Source organism: Tupaia chinensis, unplaced genomic scaffold, assembly GCF_000334495.1.
Source record: "Tupaia chinensis unplaced genomic scaffold, TupChi_1.0 Scaffold146187_1, whole genome shotgun sequence".
NCBI lineage: Eukaryota > Metazoa > Chordata > Mammalia > Scandentia > Tupaiidae > Tupaia > Tupaia belangeri.
Genome location: NW_006206042.1, coordinates 542,022 through 564,310, shown reverse-complemented (window position 1 = coordinate 564,310; position 22,289 = coordinate 542,022). Strand labels below are relative to the sequence as shown.

The window sequence follows — 22,289 nt, the reverse complement described above, 5'->3', positions numbered from 1 at the left end:
ATAGATCAGTGAGTAAGGATTGCTGGGGAGGGTGAACAGAGAGTTATTTCCATGATGGGCCGACTCCAGGCCAGGCATTCTTATTGATGGACTCTCTGGATCTCTGTGCTTTCCACTCTTAGGACTTGTCACATTGTGTGTCAGTCATGGATCCATGAGTCTGTGTTCTGGACACAGTGAAGAACTCGAGCACAGGGACCTTGCCAACAAATGCCCAGCACCTAGTACAGGTCACTGAATATCTGCAATGTGCCCTCACCATATTCTATGAGTCGTAGAACAAATCATGGAAGGAAAAGTAGAAGGTATAAGTTTTCAGTCAGAGGAGAGGCATGCCTTCATCCAGAGTGGAAGGGAAAATGGAAAAGATGAGTGGGACAGTAGGGATTTTGAGGTGTTGTCAGAGGTAAGAAGAGAAGGGAGGCTGTCGGGTGTGATGGAGGAAATAGGTTTGAGCCACGTGGGCCTGTGTTCAAGTTCAATCCTTCACGGTTGCTGAGACCCTTATGTTAGTTGACAAGATGAGATATAGTAATGCCTGACTCAGAGAACTATTGTGAGGGCACATTGCAGATGTTCAATGCAGAGTGGCCATTTTGGAGTGGAGAGGATAAAATGGAAGACAGCCATTCTTGATGGCCTTCATCTCCTCAGTAAGAAAGAGAGGATGTGAGACTATATGTTAAGAATAAGGAGGCAAGGGTGGGACTGGCTGAGAAGAATAAAGATTGGGGGTACAGGTGTTGAATTCAGGCATATTTGAACCTGACTGTCTTATCTTGCAAAAATGATTGAAACTCACTGATCCTCAGGTTCCTGATTATTGCATTTAGTAATTATCCTCTGAAAGTGAATAAGTATTAAATGCAATTATGAAGATAAAGCACTTAGCACGGTGGTTGGTGTATCTAAATGGTAGTTGCTACTATTATTTCAATGAATGCAAAAAATGTTTGGAAATGCTCCTGTAAAGAGCACCACAGGGAGTCAATAAGAGATTGATGAAAGAGATCAAATGGTTGCTGGGCACCCTTTGAAACCCAGAGAAGAAGAGGTGACCACATTTATAACATCTCCACTGAGTGTGATTTCCAGAACAAAGATGGGAAGGGTAGGAGAAGGGCAATATCTCCAGACAGGAAATAAGGGCAAGAAAGGGCTGACACCCGAGGGTACAGGGTTGGATGGGAAAAGCTTTTCACTGTGACCCTTAGGTAATTAAAGTGAAGAGGGCACCTAGGACCCAGGGCAGAATGACACAGCTTGGACAGAGGACACTGTGGGCAGGCTGCTCACAGAGGTGGCCTTTCCCTCCTGGGTTGGGTCTGGGGCTCTTTTCATGATGCAGTGCACCTTCCTGTGTATTAAGTGGTCACATCTGTTTCCCTGGACAATCTCTGACGTATGGGTGAACTTCACAAATATACATTTGAAGGTTATGTAGCTGCCAAAAGCCATAGACTATAAGATACAATAGAGATGGTGAAAAAAGGTAAGGTTTGTGAAAAACTAAATAAAAACTAATCAGAAACTTCATCTTGTTATAAAGATTGATGGGGTAAGAGGCCTTTAACTAGCTACAAGAAAATTCTTCAGGGCTGGGCAAGAGAAATTTACTAAATTGTTAGGTGAAACTCAAAGTGATTTTTAAATATCAAACATCGATGACAGTGAAGAGGGCATTTAGACATAAATGCTTGTTGGTTTTTATAACTAAAAGCTTGGTTTATTTTCTATTACAAACAGAGACGTTGTACCCTTGGAGTTCGGGGTGATCCAGTCTCCTTGCATAGTCATACACGTTACTATCATCTACTCGATCCTGCCTGGTCTGGCTCTTGGCCTTTCCTCTCCAACTCCTACCATTTCCGCTCTATCTTTCTCACTGCCCTGGCATCCTCCTTTAAACAGGCCAGGGGCACTTTGCCTTAGACCTTTTTCAGTTCTCCTTCTTTCCAACCACTCTTTGCAGCACTCCCTCACCTGTGTAGGTCTCTATTCCAATGCCATCTCATCAGAAAGAGTTTTCCTGATCACCACGCCGAAACAGCACCCCCTACCTCCTTCCTCTTGACTGTCTTGCTTTGCTTCTCTTCGTAGCAGTGATCACAGTGTCTTAGTGTGTGTATGCAATGGAGAAGAATCTAGACACTTCAAGAGAGTCTTGCCTTGAGGAATGTCCTCTGCCAGCTCCAGACTTAGTGGTTGAGAACTGGGTGACTGGGCTTGACTCTTGACTTGTAAGGTACTGATCATGAGCTGTTAGGAAATTTAGTATCTTCTCTGTACATCATTGTCCTCAGCTTCAAGATAAAGGTCATGGCAACACATCTCATAGAAATACCAATAAGAGTTAAAGAGTTGGTACTTGTAAACTTCTTTGATCAGTGCCTCGCCTATACTAGGCACTATCTGAGGGCTCTTCAAAAGCTTATGGAAAATATGTATTATGAAAAAAACTAGGTGTGGATTTCAAAATTTGGGCATCAAAAAAACTCATACTTTAATTCCATTTTTCATGAACATTTTTCGAAGTCCCTCTTGTACATGTTTGTTCTATAAAACACATGAGCATTGTAACAGATGAAAATAACATCCCAGCAACTGAAGGGAAATGAGAAGGGTGGGGGTGTTGGGGAAATGTGAGAGAAAGTCAGTATGTAGCTATTAATAAAAACAGAACAGGGAAGACGATTGTTCCTTACCAGACATTCCCACCCCCTTGCTTCTTCAGGCTCCTTCAAATAAGCATTTCTAGTTCTTTTTTTTGCAGTCGCTAAACTTCCCCTCCTCTTCTCCATCCACTGCTGTCTAAAGTCAAAAAGTGGGGGTGGAACCACCCTGAATGTTGTGAGCCCGAGAGAGGTAGGTAGCTTTACCATGTGGCAGCCAGAAGAGTGCCAGTTGTAACCAACCATACCGAGTGAAGGGAAGTAGAGGGCAAAGAGGAAGCAAGGGGCAGGCAGTCTACAATTGTGTCATTCTCCAGAAATCCAAGATAAGAAGTTTCTGGTCATGAGGCATCAAAAAAAAAAAAAAAAAGGAACTTGCCATTCCCTACAATTATTGTATACTCTTTTCTCCTGGATTTTTACCTTTATATCAACTTTATTAATATTTGGTTTGACTTGAATCTGTTTCCTCAAAACAAGTAAACTAATACACATGATCTTTTTTTTTTTGGAGAGGTTTTTGCTATAGGGCGCGTACGCTCACCAGACAGAGAGAGACAGACAGAAAGTGAGAAATCACCTCCTGGGGGGATGGTCACACCACAATCCCTTCTCCTCCTTCTCCTCTGGTCTCCTCTCGGGATCTTGGGCACGCACGCACACACGCCGGTGTGAGTTTTAAGCTGCCAGGTTCAGGACTCAAACCGTAGTCGACTACATAGGAGTCCAGTGCCAGCCATTATGCTAACTGCTGGTCCCATACACGGTCTTAAAACAGAGATTAGGTCAAAGCCATCACTAATTTATCACTGCTCCCTTCTATCAGTGGATTCTTGAACACTGGGTACAGTAAAGAAAATTTAGCGGGTGCCAACTCCTCAGGTGATAGCCCTTCTTTTGCAGTTTCCACATAGATGATTTTAGTTAGCCTCACACTTGCAGAATCATCCCTCTTAGGGCTCAAGACAAGAATGGTTTGATTTAGGAATACTTGAGTAGCCTGAATGGCCTGGCACTGACCACCAGGATCCTGACGGGAGGAGCTCTGGCAGCCTTGCTGATTACCATATTGACTCATGAGCTGCTTCAGCACATCAGGCTGACAAGATGGGCCTGCAGCCCTCCCACTAGAGTCCCGTGTTATCACAAGGATGCAGCCTCCCAGCTCTAGTTAGGAACTAGGTGTTGAGCTGATGCCCCACACCCAATGTCCCGCATATTTCTATTTCAGTAACAGGGCTCCTTCTGTTGAGCCCTTTCTACATGTCTGTGACAGTCATCTGCTCAAACCTCCTTCTAGAGCAGGGGCCTTGTTTTCCTCATGCAGGCTCTTCTCTCTGAAAGGGCTTGAGGCCAGTGGTGGATCAGCTCTGCCAGTGTCCTTTCCAAGCCTGCAGCCTGTCTCTGACCCCCAGGACAATGGTCGGGCCCTAGTTACCCAGTGACAGAGATCCAGGTGGGCCCACTAACCTCTTGTAATTTTACATTTCAACAGACAGAAAGTCCCATCATTGTATTCTACATCTAAAAAGACTTTGAGACTGTGCCAATATTGGACTTTTCCTTGTTTTTAAAAAAGCTAATTCAAGTTAACCCTAATCGTATCTTAGTGAATGGCACTGAGGTGTGTCTGGGGATGGTTGTTTCCCTGAGTACTCAGCCTTACTGGGTCGCCCACACTTCTGTTACTGGCAAAGGCCTGTCTCTCGGCCCCAGCCCCATTCCCCTCTGTGGTTGGACATAGAGACAGGTGCAGCTTCTACCTGAATAATCCTGTCTTGATAGGAATAAATAGATCAACACTCTTCACTGACAACTTCCCACCTGTGATAACCATCAATAATATTGATGCGATTGCGTTGTCCTCCACTTTGACATCAGAGTGGGTAGAGGCAGTGTGGCTTGGTGGTTAAGTCTAAGGACACTGGAGTTTAAATCCTGCCTCATCCCCTTTTTTGGCTAGATGAGCTCATATTTTCTGTGTACCAATTTTTTTTTTTGAGAAGTTTTTGTTATAGGGCGTGTGTGCTTGCCAGACAGACAGAGAGAGACAGAGAGACAGAAAGCGAGAAATCACCCCCCCATGGGGGATGGCCACACCACAATCCCTTCTCCTCCATTCTCCTCTCGGGATCTTGGGCACGCACGCACACGTGCCCGGCGTGAGTTTTAAGCCACTGGGTCCAGGACGCGAACCACGGTTGACTATGTGGGAGGCCAGCGACATAGCCATTACGCTAACTGCTGGTCCCTGTGTACCAATGTTTTCATCTGTCAATGAGTATAGTATTGTGAAGATTACATGAAATAATAACTGTAGCCTGCTTAGGATTATGCCAGACCAGTGTGATCACACCATAAATGCTCAGTTTATTGAGACTGAAGGGACTTTAGAGAAAGGCACAGGGGAGAGGTTAAGAAAGGTGGAGAACAGGAATAGAACAAAAGGTGTAAAAGAGAGAGGGCATGTAGTGGGAATAGGCACGGAGCAAGGCAGGACGGTCTTCCATCTCCTACCCCTGAGGGTGAGTGGCCGCAGAACACGTGGAGGGACAGTCAGAATCACGGTGTTCCCAGAGGCATGATCGGAACATTGAGACATATCTCAAGACTGTGAGTTTTGATTCTCAGAGAAAACTTTTCCGACATGGGACAGTCATGAGTTTGCACACTCAGACATCCCTTAAGTCAGCGACTTCAGGGGACAATGGAGACTTCTCTATTCATCTCTCTACTGCTGCTCAGCTGCTCAGCTGCTCAGCTACTCTGAATTCCAGGGAAGTGCACACAACCCATGGATTCCTAAACCTAACCCTGAACACAAGGGACCATCTCTATCAGGAACAACAGGAGAAATTTAGGGTACATTTTTGCACTCAGGAAATATGTGCAGAATAATCTCTAAGAGACAAACATCCATTTACTTGCTCCCTCTCTATTTCATAAGTCTCTGACAAAAGGAATATCTTACCCCCCTGGTTTCCTTTCCAGAACCCCGATGGCACACACTTTTATGTTCAAACTCCCTCCCACTGCTTTTTCTCCTGCTCAAGTTCCTTTGACCATCCCAAACAGAGGAGTCCTGCCAGGGATCTCTGTGCAGTAAAGCCTCAGCCCTTCCTAATGATGCATGAAAAGAAAATGTGAAAAAACAGAATAGCATTAGCTACTGTGGTTCAATCCCTAGACCCAGGAGCTTGAAAAATATGCTAGGCGTATGTGTGTGCATACCCTGTATCCTGATGGGATATAGAGATGGAGGAGACGGGACTGCAGTGTGCTTATGCCCCATTGAGAGTTGCTCTCTCTCTCAAGTGCATGAGACCTCTGAGAATAATAAGAAAGTTCTATCAAGAATTTTCTCATTTTGAGGTTGAAACAGCAGAGAGATTATATAACACCACCAGGGTCACAAAGTTAATGGGCAAATGATTTACTACCAGTTGATTGGACAACTTTGACTTCAGTTTTAGAAGATGAGAGAAATGTACCCTGGAGCTGCCTTTCATCTTAGCAGGTGTTAGCCCTTTGAAGAACATCGGGGATTTGAAAATTTATTGAACCAGTAGGTTAAGCAGAACAGAAAGGTATAGCCTTGAGATGAAAAGAACCAATGTCCACTTCCAACTCTACAACTTTCAGGTAGTGAAACCTCAGGCAAATTATTTAGTTCTGAATCTTAGTTTACTCCTTTTTTCCCACAGTATTGGGTCATTGGAAAAGTTATGACACATTTGTGCACAGAAGAACAGAAAACACGTCATGACTTTTCTGATGACCCAGTAGAACTAATAGTATCTTTCTTGCCTATTTCATGATTTTAGTATATATAAGAATGTAGGCTTACAAATTATGACCTACTTTGCAAACCAAGTGTTATTGAATGCTATCCTGTCTATCCTTCTCTGGAACATTGAGACATCCCCAAATCAAACTCTTCCCATTTACTTGCATTTTCTGGCATGCTTAATGCTTGCAATTTCCATCAAGCTCAGACTGAAGGAGCCACAGCTTTAAGTAGTCAAGGAAACCAGGGAGACCATGGTGTATTGATTCTACCTTTTCAGAAAATCCTAACCCATGGGGCCGGCAGGTGGCATGGTGGTTAAGGATGTCCCACATGGCTGGTGGTGGTTCGAGTTCCGACCTGGCAGCTTGCCTTCTCATTTTCTCTCTCTCTTTCTCTTGTTCTGTCCCTCTCTGGTCAAATTAAAAATAAATAAATAAATAAACAAAGTTAAATAAAATAATTATTTTAAAAAAAGGAAAGAAAATTCTAACCCACTAGGTTTACTGAATTCTAATTCATGCCAGGAATTTGCTAGTATATTTCCAAAGCTGCTAAGAAATACTCGAAGTAGTTTTATAAATTCCAAGCACAGTCATTTAAAAATTTTCATTTGTTGTGTTGTCACAGGGCATATGTGCTTGCCAGAGAGAGAGAAAAAAGGAGAGAGAGAGAAAAAAAAAGGAGAGAAAGAGAGAGAAAGAGAAACAGAGAGAGGCAGGTGGGGGTGAAAGGATAAGGGAGAGCATCCCCCAATGGGGATGTTCTCATCTCAATTCCTTCTTCTCTATATCCCCATTCCGTTGGGATCTGGAACACGCATGCACATGCACCCAGTGTGTTTTTCAAGCCATCAGGGCTAGGATTCAAACTGTGTGGTTGGCCATGTGGGATCTGGCTTCCTTAACCACTAGGCCATGGGGCTGGCCCAGGCATAGTCATTTTTCTTATAAACAGGACAGTTGGTGAGATAATATGGGCAATGACAAAGCACTATCAGACCTGTGTTAATGGTATATAATGTTCTTTATACTAATAACAACCAATATTTATTTTGTTCTTTGTACTTTACTGTTAAGCCATAAGTAAGAAAAACAATTTTTATTTCAAGTCCTCTACTTCTTTTTAAGACTTTCTTATTTATTAAAAAAGCAGAATAGTTTCATCTTCATTTACTTTAAAGACATTTGGGAGGATAAAAGCAGAGTAGTAACTCTGAATGTTCTTTGAAAACAAAGGGAGCTTATGTAAGGGGATGCTATATTAAAGTTCTTACAAAATGGAATTAAAGTCCAAGTTTATTTTGGAGCAAAAAAAAAAATGTAGTTTCTAAAAAATATAATACACATTTCAACGAAATTTTTGAAGACCTCTCACAGAGATGAGATTTTACAGTAATAATAAATAGAAGAAATAATCTAACCTGATAGAGCAATGAAATGTAATCAAGAAGCATATATCTTTGTTCACAACCATATAGCACATCTAATGCCCAAAAGAAATTGCTTTTAAGTTGTTCAAAGTTTCGGATGATTTATTCTTTTGCCAGACTTTCTGGATGGGACTACCAAATGCTAACTCTCCTAAGAAGAGAGATTTTTCTCAAATCATTGGAAACAGCAGGTATAAAATTCAGAAATGTAAACTCTAAAGCTGAAAAAATACTTAGTTTGGATCTGAAGTCTCCTCAGCTGGCTGGATTCCTTTTGAGTATAGTACGAACTGAGACCCAGGGTGTTCAGTTAAAAATGAATCAAAGGGACATTTCAGTTTCTTCCCTAAGGGCAGTTTCTAAATGAAAAAATTAAGAATTCCTTTATGGAATTTTTCTTTATGGAAAACTAGGAGCAGATCAGCAAGGGTCAGAACTCACAGGTTTGCAGGCAAAAGAGCCAGATCCACAGGTGGTGCCGTGCCATCTTCTGCTGGAGCCTGATCATCGCTTGTCACTCTTCTGGTTGGTTTCGCTTGAGTTTTCTTTTTATAGCCAGTGTGAGAAAGGAAGTGGAACTAACTGATATAGGAAGGATTGGCTTATGTTATACCTTTTTCCGATCTGTAACACAAAGTACTTAGCACTAATTACTCATGTATTCAACACGTGCTTCATGCCTACTATGTGCCAGGTACTCTTCTGGGCTCTGGCAGTATAAAGAGCAACAAAACAACTGATCATCATCTTTTCCTGCAGTTTAGTCTCTTTTTGGAGAGCCCAACAATAAAACAGGCAACTCCAATATAGTGTGGTAAGTGTTGGAACAGGAAAGCACAGGGAATTATAAAAGCAGCAAGGGTGAAGACTGAGTTAGGATTGCTAGGCAAAACGTGGTGGGAGATCAGGAAGAGGAGACTGTCTCAACACATGGTGGGGTCTTAATAAACGGTAGCAATTAAAGTGATAAATTATATAATTGTGTAATTATAATAAATAATCAATACATTGTGATATTTATGATTTAATACAAATATTTAACAGTAAGATATAATCATATATAATTATATGATATAGAGTGATATACATTAACATATCTATAATGTATAATGCTATTGGGTGATTGGAAAAGTCATGATGCATTTTTGCATAGAAAAATATAGCAAAAAATACATCATGATTTTTTTTAAAAGAGATTTTTGCTATAGGGCACATGCTGTGCTTGCCAGAGAGACAGAAAGCAAGAAATCACCCCCACCCCCAGGAGGGATGGCCACACTACAATCCCTTCTCCTCCATTTTCCTCTCGGGATCTTGGGCACATACACACACACACACATGCCTGGTGTGAATTTAAACCACCAGGTCCAGGACTCGAACCGCGGTCGTCGACTACATGGGATTGCAGCAACATAGCCGCCATTATACCAACTGCTGTTCCCCTGAGAGTAAGTTTTAAGTTTCAGGGTCTGGGACTCAAGCCATGGTCGACTACGTGGGAGTCCCGTGACATAACCGTTTTGCCATCTGCTGGTCCCAATCATGACTTTTCTGACAACCCAATATTATAATTGTAAGATTTTATGAAATTATCACATTTTATTACAGACACCATGAGGTTTGATAAAATTTAAAGCTGAGGAACCAGAAGATGGCATAGTGGTTACTTTACTTGGTTCCCACGTAGTTGACTGCGGTTTGAGTCCTGGACCTGGCGGCTTAAAACTCACATCATGTGCATGTGGGTGCATGCCCAAAATCCCAACAGGAGAATGGAGCAGAAGAGACTGTGGTCTGTCATCCCCTCTGGGGGGTGATTTCCTGCTTTCTGTCTCTGTCTCTCCAGCAAGTGCATGCATCCTCTAGCAAAAAATCTCTCTCATAAAAAAAATTAAAGTTGAAAGGATTTTTTGGACCACCTAGTCTGTTTTGCTAATGGGGAAATGGGCTCAGAAAGGGAGGAAGTGATTTTTCCAAGGATCACACAGTGACTTTGTGAACTGTGGTAAAAGACTGAAGCTCATAGGCATGAGAGACGGCAAGTGCAGAGAGGCACGTGTGGGTGGGACTGAGCTAGATGTAGCACAGAATTGTGCCCCAGTAGGACTGTACCCCAGCAGAGGCCCCCATCATGGTTAGAAAAAATAAGAATGGGCTCATAATGCATGTGTGTGTAGGGGGTTGAAAAGGGGGTTGATCAGGCAGTGGTGATGACGATAAATACTTGGGTGCAGAAGCCAAGCAATTTGAATAGCTCAATTTAACTCTAAAGGGAATAGTAATGATTGGTTTCCCATTTAAACTATGAGAGGGAAGAGCAAAATAAAGCAAAAATAAAACAAAGCAAAACAAAACTCATTATACTTGAATGTATACTGACCTGTCATACCCAATTATCAAAATACAGTAAAAATTATGAAAATTGGTAAGCAAGAAAATGCTACTCATGATTAGCATTTACATCAATATAGCAGACCACAGATAATCCAGTTACTGGAAATCACAGAACTTTAAAACAACTATTGCGAATATTTAAAATAACTTATGAGAGAGAGACATTGTATGTCTCCACTTAATATATACTGATGGTCCACACTCTATGGCAGAAACGGAAAGATTAGAGGATATAGAAGCATGGAAAATGGTTACACATTCTGGAGACAGTGTGGGAAGAGGGTGAAAGGAGGGAGAGATGGTGAAGAAAGCAATCAAGGAGAAAAATAGGCAAGACATTTATGAGACACAGAAATGGATGATTATCTGTTGATGATAACTTAGTATCTTTAACTGGACTGGTGTGAAGTGTATTCATGTTGGGTAAATTCATTTTACAAGTGTAGTGATGTATAGTGATTGAATGTATAAAATAATAATAATAATAAAAGGCTAAAACAAAAAATCATAAAAGGCAAAAATTAAAATAATAATAATAATAATAGGCAAAACAACTTACTAGAAAAGGTGCAAAAAAGGGGGTTGGCAGATGGCATGGTGGTATAGAGCGCTGGACTCCCACATGGCCGATCATGGTTCAAGTCCTAGACCTGGTGACTTGCTTTCTCACTTTCTCTCTTGTTCTGTCCCTCTCTGGTAAAATTAAAATAAATAAAGTTAAATAAAATAATAATTTTTTAAAAAAGGTGCAAAAAAGTTTAAGAGGTGAAATATTTCTGGGAAAACAAAACAAAACAAAACAAAACAAGAACCAAAAGAACATTCTAAAATTTTAAGGTATGATATTTTAAACAAAATTAATTAAATGAGTTAGCAGCACAACAGGCTTTCTAGAGAAAGGAGTCGGTGAAATTTAAGATAATAAAAAACAACTCAAAAGGAAATCGAGAAGGAATAAAAAATAAGTTTAGAGAGAAACCTGATAAAAGAGTAAGGATGAATTTAACAAAAGACACTGACAACTAGAAAAATTAACGCAGAGAAACTAAATGAAACTTAAATAATTGGAGTAAGATACTTGTATATGGATTAAAAGTTTTAACACTTTTATGATGTCAGTTCTCCCAAATTAATCTACCAATTCAATACAATCTCACTCAAAATCCTATTCTAAAATTCATATGGAAATGTAAAGGACTTAACTACACAAACAACTTGAAAGAGGGAGACCAAGGTTGGAGAGCAAACAGTATCTGATTTTAAGAATGATACATTTAGATTGTAGTGTTGGCTTAAATATAGATAGATTGATGGAATAGAATCGACAGTTCAGAAATAACCTACACAGGGTTACTGCCCTGTAGGGCAGAAGTTAAGAGGGAATCCTTTAACATATAACTGACGATGGTTCGAATCACAACCTTGGTGGCTTAAAAAACACTCTGGGTGGGGCTGGCAGATGGCATGGTGGTCCAAGATGCTGGATTTCCATATGGCCAACCAAAGTTCGAGTCCCGGATCTGGCAGTTTGCTTTTTTACTTTCCCTTTCTCTCTCTCTGATCAAATTAAAAAAAAAATAATATGAAGAACAAATGGAATTAAAAATAAATAATTCTTAAAAAAAAACCCACAAAAACACTCTGGGCATGTGTGCCCATGATCTTGTTATGGTATGGAGAAATGGAGGACAAAAAGACTGCAGTATAGACAGTTCCCAGCACCAGAAAGGTGCTTTCTCTCTTTCTCACATATGTGCACAGACCCTCCAGCATTTTTAAAAATAAATATAAAAAGAAATAGACCTACACAAAAGTAGACAAATGAGTGTTGATGAAAGTACAAAGGCGATGAAGTGCAAAAAGGATAGCCTTTTCCATGAATAATGCTAGAACTATTGGATACCCTTGTGCCAAAAACAGAGAGAGAGAGAAAAAACCCACAAAAACAAAAACAAAGAGCAAGAAAGAAGAAAGATAAGAAAGGAAGGAAGAAAAACTAGAGAGAATTTTAATTCATGCCTCGTGCCATATGCAAACATTCGTTAAAAATGAATTATGGACCTAAAGGTCAAACCTAAAATGATAAAACTTCCAGAAGAAAACATAAAAGAAAATATCTGCAACCTTAGGGTAGACAAAGATTTCTTAGATACAACACCAAAAGCATAATCTATAAAATAACAGCTTTATAAATGGAAACTCCCCCAAATTAAGAACTTGCTAGTTTTGAAAAACACTGTTAGAATAAAAAGGCAACTCACAGACTGGAAGAAAGTTTTTGTGATGCATACATTTAATAAAATAAATGTGCAAAGATTCAAATAAACCACCAAATAAAATAGATTAGCAAACAAGCAAATGAAAAGATATTCCTCTTGGAATCTTGGGCACAAATTCACATCTCCTCTCGGGATCTTGGGCATAAATTCACATGCATCCCATGTGAGTTTAAGCCACCAGGTCTGGGACTCAAAGCATGGTCAACTACATGGGAGTCCAGTGACAAAGCCATTATGGCTACTGCTAGTCCCGTAACAATTTCTTTAAAAAATTAAAATTAAACTACACCTATCATGCAATCCAGTTGTTCTACTCCTAGGTATTTACTAAAGAGAAATGAAAGCATATGTCTATATAAAAGCTTATACTTGAAAATTTACCACAACTTTTAACTGTAACAACCAAGAACTAGAAACAACTCCAATGTCCATGGATAGGTGAGTGGGCAAATAAATTGTGTTATATTCATACACTGGCATGCTACTGAACTATAAAAAGAAATGAACTATTTTTTTTTTGAGAGGTTTTCGCTATAGGGCACGTGCGCTCGCCAGACAGAGAGAGATAGAGAGACAGAAAGCGAGAAATCACCCCCCCCAGACGGGATGGTCACGCCAAAATCCCTTCTCCTCCATTCTCCTCTCGGGATCTTGGGCATGCACGCACACGCGCCCGGCATGAGTTTTAAGCCACCGGATCCGGAACGTGAACTGCGGTCGACTACATGGGAGTCCAGCGACATAGCCATTATGATAACTGCCAATTCCCAAGAAATGAACTATTAAGACAGATAATAACATGGATGAATTTCAACCTAATTATGTTAATGAAAGAAATTAGACACAAAATACACTGTATGTTTCATTTATTAAAAAAATTTACAAAATGCAATGTATTTATCAAAGCGTAAAGAAGGCTAAAAGGCGCCTGGTTGGGGCAAGTCTGCAGCAGATGGGTGAGATCGCAAAGGGCACAAGGAAACTTTCTGCTGTGATGGATATGCATATATATATATGTAGAATATATAAGCATATAATAAGTATATATGAAACAATGTATATACATATGCACACATGCACTTAAGCCAAAACTTTTTGGAGTCTTCTGTCTGTTACCCTTGTATAGAGTAAACTTGGGTATCTAGAATTCGATTTACACTTTGTTGTTCAATTTTTGTTGTAAGCATGCAGATTTGGTGAGCATCTCCAAATGTCATGCTCCCACTATTAGTATTAGATGTTAAACAATTGGTTTCACCTCTCCTTGGCAAAGGCTAGATGTTGCACCACCTAGTGATTCTAAGTCTTCAGACATATTGAATCATCAAGACATGTGGTGTCACCAAGCCTCCTGCATAATGACCACATCTCATGCTTGCTTTGTGCAATTGTGGTACGTGGTGAGAGCATGTGCAGTAATAAAATGTACTCTCAAATGCTTAGAAGAAGTAATGATCACAAAACTTTATGTCCTAACCCCTTACCATTTATGCTCACGAAGAAAGAAATTGATTGAAATACAAGTAGAATTTGTTGGAAGAATGGTTGTTTCTCTTCTTTCAATCAACCTGGCCAGTTAACATATGCACAGTGATGTCTCTTGTCCAGCTCACTGCAGTGATTTCTTCTAATTTCTTTCTCATGGAGCTACCAAGCATCAAACCCACAGATGGGGTAGCCAGAAGTCACTGTTTCTACTGTCAAGTTCTTTCTCTCACCAATGTGCCATAATGCCTTAAGGGACTGGGCTAATTTTGAAATCAATCTGTTCTTCTAGTAATCATACATTGTATATTTTTGAATTATTTATTTAATTTTGTTTAATTTTTAAAATTTTAATTTTATCTTTATTTATTTATTTTAATTTGACCAGAGAGGGAGGGAGTAAGAGAGAGAGAGAGAGAGGAAAAGTGAGAAAGTAAGCTGCCAGGTCCGGGACTTGAACCACAGTTGGCTATATGAGAGTCCAGTGCCCTTAACCATCATGCCACCTGTCAGCCCCTCTTATTATTATTTAAAAAACAATTTGCTATAGGGCATGTGTGTTCACTAGAGAGAGACAGAGACAGAGAATGACAGAGAGTGAGAAAACAAGCTGTCAGGTCCAAGACTCAAACCAGGGTGGGTCATGTGAGAGTCCAGTGCCTTAAACACTATGCCACCTTCTGGACACCCCGCCCCCAGTCACACATTATATTTTAAGAATTAAATACAAATCTATATATTTCTATCAGTAATAAGAATTAATTAGTATTGATAGCCTTGCCTTCTCGTAAAATGAAATATTTATCACTTATTTCTCCCAACTCCTTTCTTTTGTTGAAATAAGCTGATGTTTTAGTCACATATTACCTAAAATAACATGGGGTCAGAGAGTGGTGGGGTGATAATGTGTAACACACATGGGAAGGTTCCAGGTTCATGTCTGGAGGCTTGCATAAACACGACAGGCATACGCAAGGCCATGACTGGGGTAGATCGTGGTGTCAAGACCCTGTTGCGGGGTCTCTCTGCCTCCCTCTCTCCCTCTATTTCTGTCACTGATGGAAGAAGGAAACAAATACGCTTTAAAATGTTTAAAGAATCTCTCCTTAAGAATACATGATATTTATTAACAACTTCATTGCTGAGGGTTATTGGAATGAACTGTTATTGTTTTTTGGGCTCTTCAGTATATCTTTTCCTTTTAACTTTTTTTTTTCTAACTATGGTAAAGCACACGGGCCTTCACGAGGTCTGAGCACTCTGAAATCCCCTTCCTCCAGTCCTTTAGCTCATTGGATCTTCATCTCTGACGCAAGTACCAGGCGCATCTCAGGCTGATCAGACCAGGGACTCAAACCAGTCACCACATGGCTTCTCTCGAGCAATGCACTACCCTAGTTCCATGGAATAGCCCTACCCAGTAGATCTTGAATTCTTAGAAATCCTTATTTAATCTATTTTTGTTTGTTTTCTTAGAGTATGCCTTCGAGTAAATTTTTAGGGGATTTCTTTATAATTTATTTCCATAATATATATAAAACATGTGAGGCACTGAAATCTCCAAGATGCAGTTGAATAACATAACTACATTTAAATGTATTTCTGTGTGCAACAATAGTAAATTTGGGATTGGATCAATCTATTAGGTTAGGAAAGTCATGACCTATTTTTTTTTTTAATGTGCAAAAGTGCATCATGACTTTCCCAACAACCCAATACTAGATTTCTTTTTTCATATTTATTCATTGTGCCACTTAAAAACTACCGCCATATTGTCATGACTAGGAACAATAAACTATGTATTTAAGTAGGGTTATATGCCCCTTCATTGTATATGTCCAGAAAAGAAGAAATTCATTTTAGATAAAGAATGTTAGGATTACAAAAAAAACCCTTGAATAATATTTTTCACTTGAGTAAACTTTTTAAAGTATACTTGAGGGGTTGGCAGGTGGTGAGTTGGTTGAGCCACTGAACTCCCACATGGCCAACTACAGTTCAAGTCCTGGACCTTGTGGCCCCAAAATCATAACAAATAAATAGATAAATAAATAAGTGTTAAAGAAAAAAGTGAAGATGCTGTGACAATGATCAATGAATGAATGCAAATTAATTCATCAAAAACCAAAAAATTTTAAAATTAATTAATTAATTAAAAAGGAAAAAATAAAAATGTAGAGACTAGCAGATGGCATAATGGTTATGTCACGGGACTCCCACATGGCCAACTGCAGTTTGGGTCCTGGAGCTGGAGGCTTGAAACTCACACTGGGTGTGTGTGCATGCATGCCTAAAATCCTGAGAGGAGAAGCAACTGTAGCATAGCCATCCCTGCTGGGGGGTGAGTTCTCACTTTCTGTCTCTCTGTCTCTCCAGTGAGCACACGCACCCTATAGCAAAAATGCTCTCTAAAAAAAGTGTACTTGAGTAGTATACATTCTGAGTCCATTAATATCTATAAATGTCTTCATATACTATTTTGTATAAATAGCAATTTAGTTGGCTATGGGATCATCTTCTTTTCTAACATTTAGGTTTACCAACAAGAAAATGTATGCTTGATTCTTGTTCTTTAATGTGTCAGTCTAGAAATTTTTCTTTGTATCCTTCCTAGGAATTCAGGATTTCACTGGGATGTGGACTGTATATCTTCTTTACATATTTCTGCATGGCATCTGGTTGTGTTTTAAGTCTGATGATTCAAGTCATTTTTTGGCAAAGGGAAATTTTCTCTTATTTCCTTTTTTATTACTTTTTTTCTGGCCTCGCTACATGCTCTTCCTGGAGTTCTTAGTAAGGGACATAAAATGGAAAATTATCTGTTTATGATAATATGCATGATATCTTTGACTGGACTAATAGTGTGTTCATGCTGAGAAAGGTCATTGTGTATGTTCTGATGATACCCAGTGATTGAGTGTATAAAAATAATGAAAATTTGCTGAATTAACATCACCCAAGTCTCTCTTTATCTTTTTGTTTAACTTTCTGATAGAGTTCCTTATAAACACCCTATGGAATTTCTTCCAATCCACTATGGACTTTTTAGCTATTTGCTTGAATTTTAAATGCTTTCATTTCCAAGTCTTTTCTAAGTCTCCAGTTGTACCTGATTCTTGACTTATAATTACCATTAATTCCATATGTATATTTTTAAAACATGTAAGGATGAGACCCTGTGAAAAACAATTATAATCGAGACAAAAGGAAACACAAAAGGATATTCGAGTTGTAGGAGAGGAACAAGGGAGGTGATGTCTTGAAATCCAAAAAAGGAAAGTTTTGAATAAGAGAGAAATGTTGAAACATTCCAAATTCTGCAAATAATTAAGAGGGAAATGAAAGTCTATGCTTTTTTTTTTTTTAATAACGACAAGCAAAAGTTAGGTTCTGTGTAAGCAAGAACCAAAACCCAAATAATATAAAACACTATAAAAGCATTTACCTCTGTGGCCATGGCTTTAACTTCACAGAACTGTCAGGAGAAAAGTGAAAGGAAGAAACTACAATATAGATGAGAACCAAGGGAAAGTTGTAAAATGGCGCTATGATACAGTGAAGGAAAGTGGAGGGGGACTGCCCATCCGTTGGCAGTGCCACCTCGCTAGACTTGACTCACCAAGTCCTGGACTCCTCATCCATCAGATAAAGACAACTATCATAGTGCTGGTTTTTTTTTTTTTTAAGAGGTTTTTGCTATAGAGCACGTGCACTCGCCAGACAGACAGAGAGACAGAGAGACAGAAGGCAAAAAATCACTCCCCCGGGGGGATGGTCATGCCGCAATCCCTTCTCCTTCATTCTCCTCTCGGGATCTTGGGCTTGCACGCACATGCGCCTGGCATGAGTTTAAGCCACCGGGTCCAGGACTCGAACCGCGGTCGACTACATGGGAGTCCAGCGACATAGCCATTATGCTAACTGCTGGTCCCCTGTCAGTGTGTTTTGAGGATTAAATGAGAATGCCTGAAAACACTTAGGAAATTGCTTGGCACACCACAAACTGTCAGTGAATGTCAGTTAGATTAGTGATAATAATATTGTCACTACCTAGTGAATATAACATATCATTTGAACATTAATGATCTAGAAAAGTGTGCACCAGGGGACAAAAAAAATGGTAAAAAAAATAATTAGACAGTGAACAGTAAAAAAGACAAAATTATAATTTGTTGAGTGCCAGGTTTGTTTTTAAGACTGTGGTAATATTTTCTTATGAGAAAAAGGCTGAAGGAACTGGATTTGGTTTGCCTGGTAAGGAGACAACCTGGTAAAGGGGCTGGAGTTCAGGCAGCAGGTGGAAGAGCGATCAAATGACGGTCAGATGTTTGAAATGCTACAGACGTGGAGCGCGTGGAGAAGAGGGACCTAAGGAAGGACATCTGGACGAGGGATACAGAGACAGAGCATTGATGGGATGGGGAGGTGTGGTGTTATTGGTGGAAGATACTCTGATCAACTGGGCTGGGGAGAAATGTTCACACACATACTGAAATGTTCACTTTGTAAGCTAAATAATATGATTGAATTTATATAAAAAATTAAAAGAAAAAAAAAAAAAGAAATGCTGTCGTTTGGACAACAGAGCCAAGGGATCCCCGTTAGGCAGGACTAGTCACCATAACTGTTGCTCTGGGGAATCAGATTTCAGTTCAACAGAAGGATCTTCCCCTTCATGTGGCCATTCTACCAATAGATAGATGAGTCTAAGCCAAGCCTGGATGGGCCTCTCCGTGGATGTTATTATGGGAATATTGCATTAGGTCCCCAAATAAAAATTTTGAAAATGTGTTTCTTTCTTATGAAATCTTCCCAACTACCTATTGTGTAAGGCCGTGACTTACAGATTGTCTGTCAGATGGACTGCGTTTTTCTGAGCAGCTTCATGTGGGTGGGGAAGGAGAAAGTCTGCAACAATGCTGATGTTATCGGCATGCAAACGGAAGTGAAGCAACTATGTGTTTTATAATAAAATTGATTCTATTTACGTATTTTATTTATTTATTTTTTAGATATTTCACATAGAGTGGATATGCTTGCCAGAGAGAGACAGAGAGAGAGAGAGAGACAAAGAGAGGAAAAGTGAGAAATAACCCCCACAGGGGGATGGCCAAACCACAATCCCTTCTCCATTCTCCTCTTAGGATTTTGGGCACGCATGACACATGCGCCTGGAGTGATGTTTAAGCTGCCAGGTTTGAGAGTTGAACTGCGGTTGGCCACAGGATGGTGTGAATCCAGTACCTTAATCACCACACCACCTGCTGGCCCTCTACCATTTTTTATATCAACACTTGGGGACCTATTTTTTTTAGGGTCATGAAAAACAAGCTTGTATCTAACCATTGATCAGAAAGAGCATAAAACATCAGCTAAGGTTTCCTACCATTCTCTCTAGTTACTTAAAGGAAACTATGGGGAAAACACATAGTTCCCCCCCACCACACACACACACGTGTATACACACTCATTATTTTCTCAGAGTCAGCATCTAATGCACGTCTTCAGTGCGTAGGAAGAATTTCATGTTTCAATAAAGTCCCTTTTTCTTCCTCCTTCCTCTTCTCTCTTCCTCTTTTCTAAGATAATTTTAAAAAATTATATGAAGGAAAGATAAAAGAATTAACCTAATATAATAATCTGAATATTAAAAATACATTCTTAAAAATTCTAGGGACCTGGAAGACAGATATAAATGAAAAACTAATGGTACTCTGTACCCATGTACTGGGAATATTCTATTCATGTCATTCTCTTTTTCATTATTTATGCCTACAAAAAAGACAAAGAAACATTGAATAATGTGAGAATTAGGCGGAATATTTCAGAAAAGAAAGAAAAATGTGTTTACCAGAAGAGACAATATGCTGGCCGTGAGTAAAACTAAGACTAAATTAATCAATATTATCAGGTGTTAGAGATAGAAGGATCAGCAGGCAGGCCCAAGCCAAGTTGCTCAGCTTGAGCTCATCAGCAAGGACCCCTGCCCAGCCTGCTGTGGGGAGAAGAAGGTACTCTCTGGCATTTAAGAACCAATACCCAGGGGACCAGCAGTTAGCATAATGGCTATGTCGTTGGACTCCCATGTCAGTCGACCGTGGTTCGCGTCCTGGACCCAGTGGCTTAAACTCACACCAGGTGCGTGTGCGTGTGTGCCCAAGATCCCGAGAGGAGAATGGGGGAGAAGGGACTGCGGCGTGGCCATCCCTCCTGGGGGTGATTTCTTGCTTTTTATCTCTCTGTCTCTCTGTCTGTCTGGCGAGCGCACATGCCCTATAGCAAAAACCTAAAAAAAAAAAAAAAAAGAACCAATACCTGGTTCCTGCAATCCCAGATTAAAAGGGAGCAACAGGGAGACCATGAAATCACAGAGATAAGGCAGAAGCTGCTGCCCCACATGTGCTGACACTGTTCTGCACCTTACCCATCCAGGACCAACAGGCAGACCCAAACCAAGCTGCTCAGCTTGAGCTCATCAGCAGGGACCCCCACCCAGCCTGCTGTGGGGGAGAAGGGGCTCTCTGGCCCACCAAGGGCACAAACCCAGCACCCAAAGTGGTCTACCATCTAACAGTCTACCTGTCAGTTCAACCTCCATCCAAACTGGGAACAGCTGACTTGGGTATACAAGAACCAAACACCAGAAAGTAGGAGACTCTGGAGAAATTCTTTCCTCACAACTCCCTTAGCACTAAACACCTGAATCCCAAACTCCTACTGCGGAGTCCACACTCCCACTCTCAGTAGAGGAGGAAATTGGTGCAGAGCTTTCATATCATGGAGAAGTACATGGGCACAGCTACACAAACATACTCTAACTAGGTAGCAGGAAGTTAGCGTACCACCAAACAGAATTTCTGGAGATAAAGAATATGATACAGGAAATCAAAACATTACTTGAAAGTATCAACAGCAGATGACAGAGGAAAGAATCTCTGACCTTGAAGACAAAATCCTCTGGTTTAGCCTGAGTAACTGAAGAGAATAACCATTAAAAATGAGGATAATATCTGGGAAATCCTAGACAACATTAAAAGGCTGAATAGCCACATCATAGCTATTGTGAAAGGTGAAGAGACAGATAAAGGCACAGAAATTTCTTTCATAATACATTAGCTGAGAACTTTTCAAAATTAGAGAGGCATGTGGACATCCAAATCTAGGAGATACAAAGGACACCAAATAGATATAAGAAGATCCTCTCCAAGGCATTTGATAGCCAAATTAGTAACTATCAAAGACAAAGTCAAAATTCCAAAAATGGCAAGAGAGTAAAGTCAAGTTACTTACAAAGTTTATTCCATTAAATTAACATTGGGCCTCTTGGAACCAGCAGTTAGCATAATGGCTATGTTGCTGGATTCCCATGTAGTCCACTGCGGTTTGAGTCCTGGACGCGGTGACTTAAAACTCATGCCAGGCATGTGTGCATGCATGCCCAAGATCCTGAAAGGAGAATGGAGAAGGGATTGAGGCATGGCCATTCCCCCTGGTGTGTGTGCGTGTGTGATTTCTCTGTCTTTCTGGTGAGTGCACGCGCCCTATAGCAAAAACCTCTCCAAAAAAAGATTAACATTGGATTTCTCAATGGAAACAACACAGGCAAGGAAAGAATGGGAAGATATATTTAAAACTCTGAAAGAAAACAATTCCAGCCAAGAGCACTATGCCTAGCAAGATTATCCTTCTAATGAGAAGGAGAAATAATATCATTCCCACATAAACAAATACTGAAAGAATTCATCGAAATTAAAACAGCTCTTCAGAAAATACTTGAGACTCCTATACCAGGGAAGCTAAAGCGAGATAGAAGAAACTGAACACAAAATGACTAGAAAAAAAAGGATTAAGTCCACACATACTGATAATAGCATCGAATGTTGGGACTAAACACAGATTCAAATATTTTACACCCAAGCAGGTTTAAATACAAGTTCACTATTTGATAATTAGATGAGAAAATCCTTTCAGGATTTTCACAGGATTCAGTTTATATACATATAACGACTTTACTCATTGTATTAAACTAGGTAGAGGAAAAGTCCAAAATGTTACAAGTAGCTAGTGTTTGCAATGAAATTTTAAAAGGCTAACATCATGTAAAGCCTGAAAATCACCAAATCACTGGCTTTACTCCGTCTTCACTTTTAAACATCTCCTTTCAATTTCTTTTCTTTTCTTTTTCTTTTTTTTTTTTTTGAGAGGTTTTTGCTATAGGGTGCATGCTTGCCAGACAGACA

General features: G+C 40.0%; 1 protein-coding gene across 4 annotated transcripts in view; it reads right to left on the bottom strand.

Moving 5' to 3' along the window:
- CD84 (CD84 molecule) overlaps positions 1–8,452 on the bottom strand; it is a 30,765-nt gene extending 22,313 nt beyond the window's left edge. For all 4 annotated transcript variants that reach the window (XR_001369770.2, XM_006168821.3, XM_006168822.3 and 1 more), the window contains exon 1: positions 8,333–8,452. Coding sequence is in view for 3 of the 4 variants with exons in the window: in XM_006168821.3 (XP_006168883.1) it covers positions 8,333–8,399 (67 nt within the window). In the remaining variant the exon portion in view is untranslated. The remainder of the gene's footprint in view (positions 1–8,332) is intronic.
- Between the last annotated feature and the right edge of the window lie 13,837 nt (positions 8,453–22,289).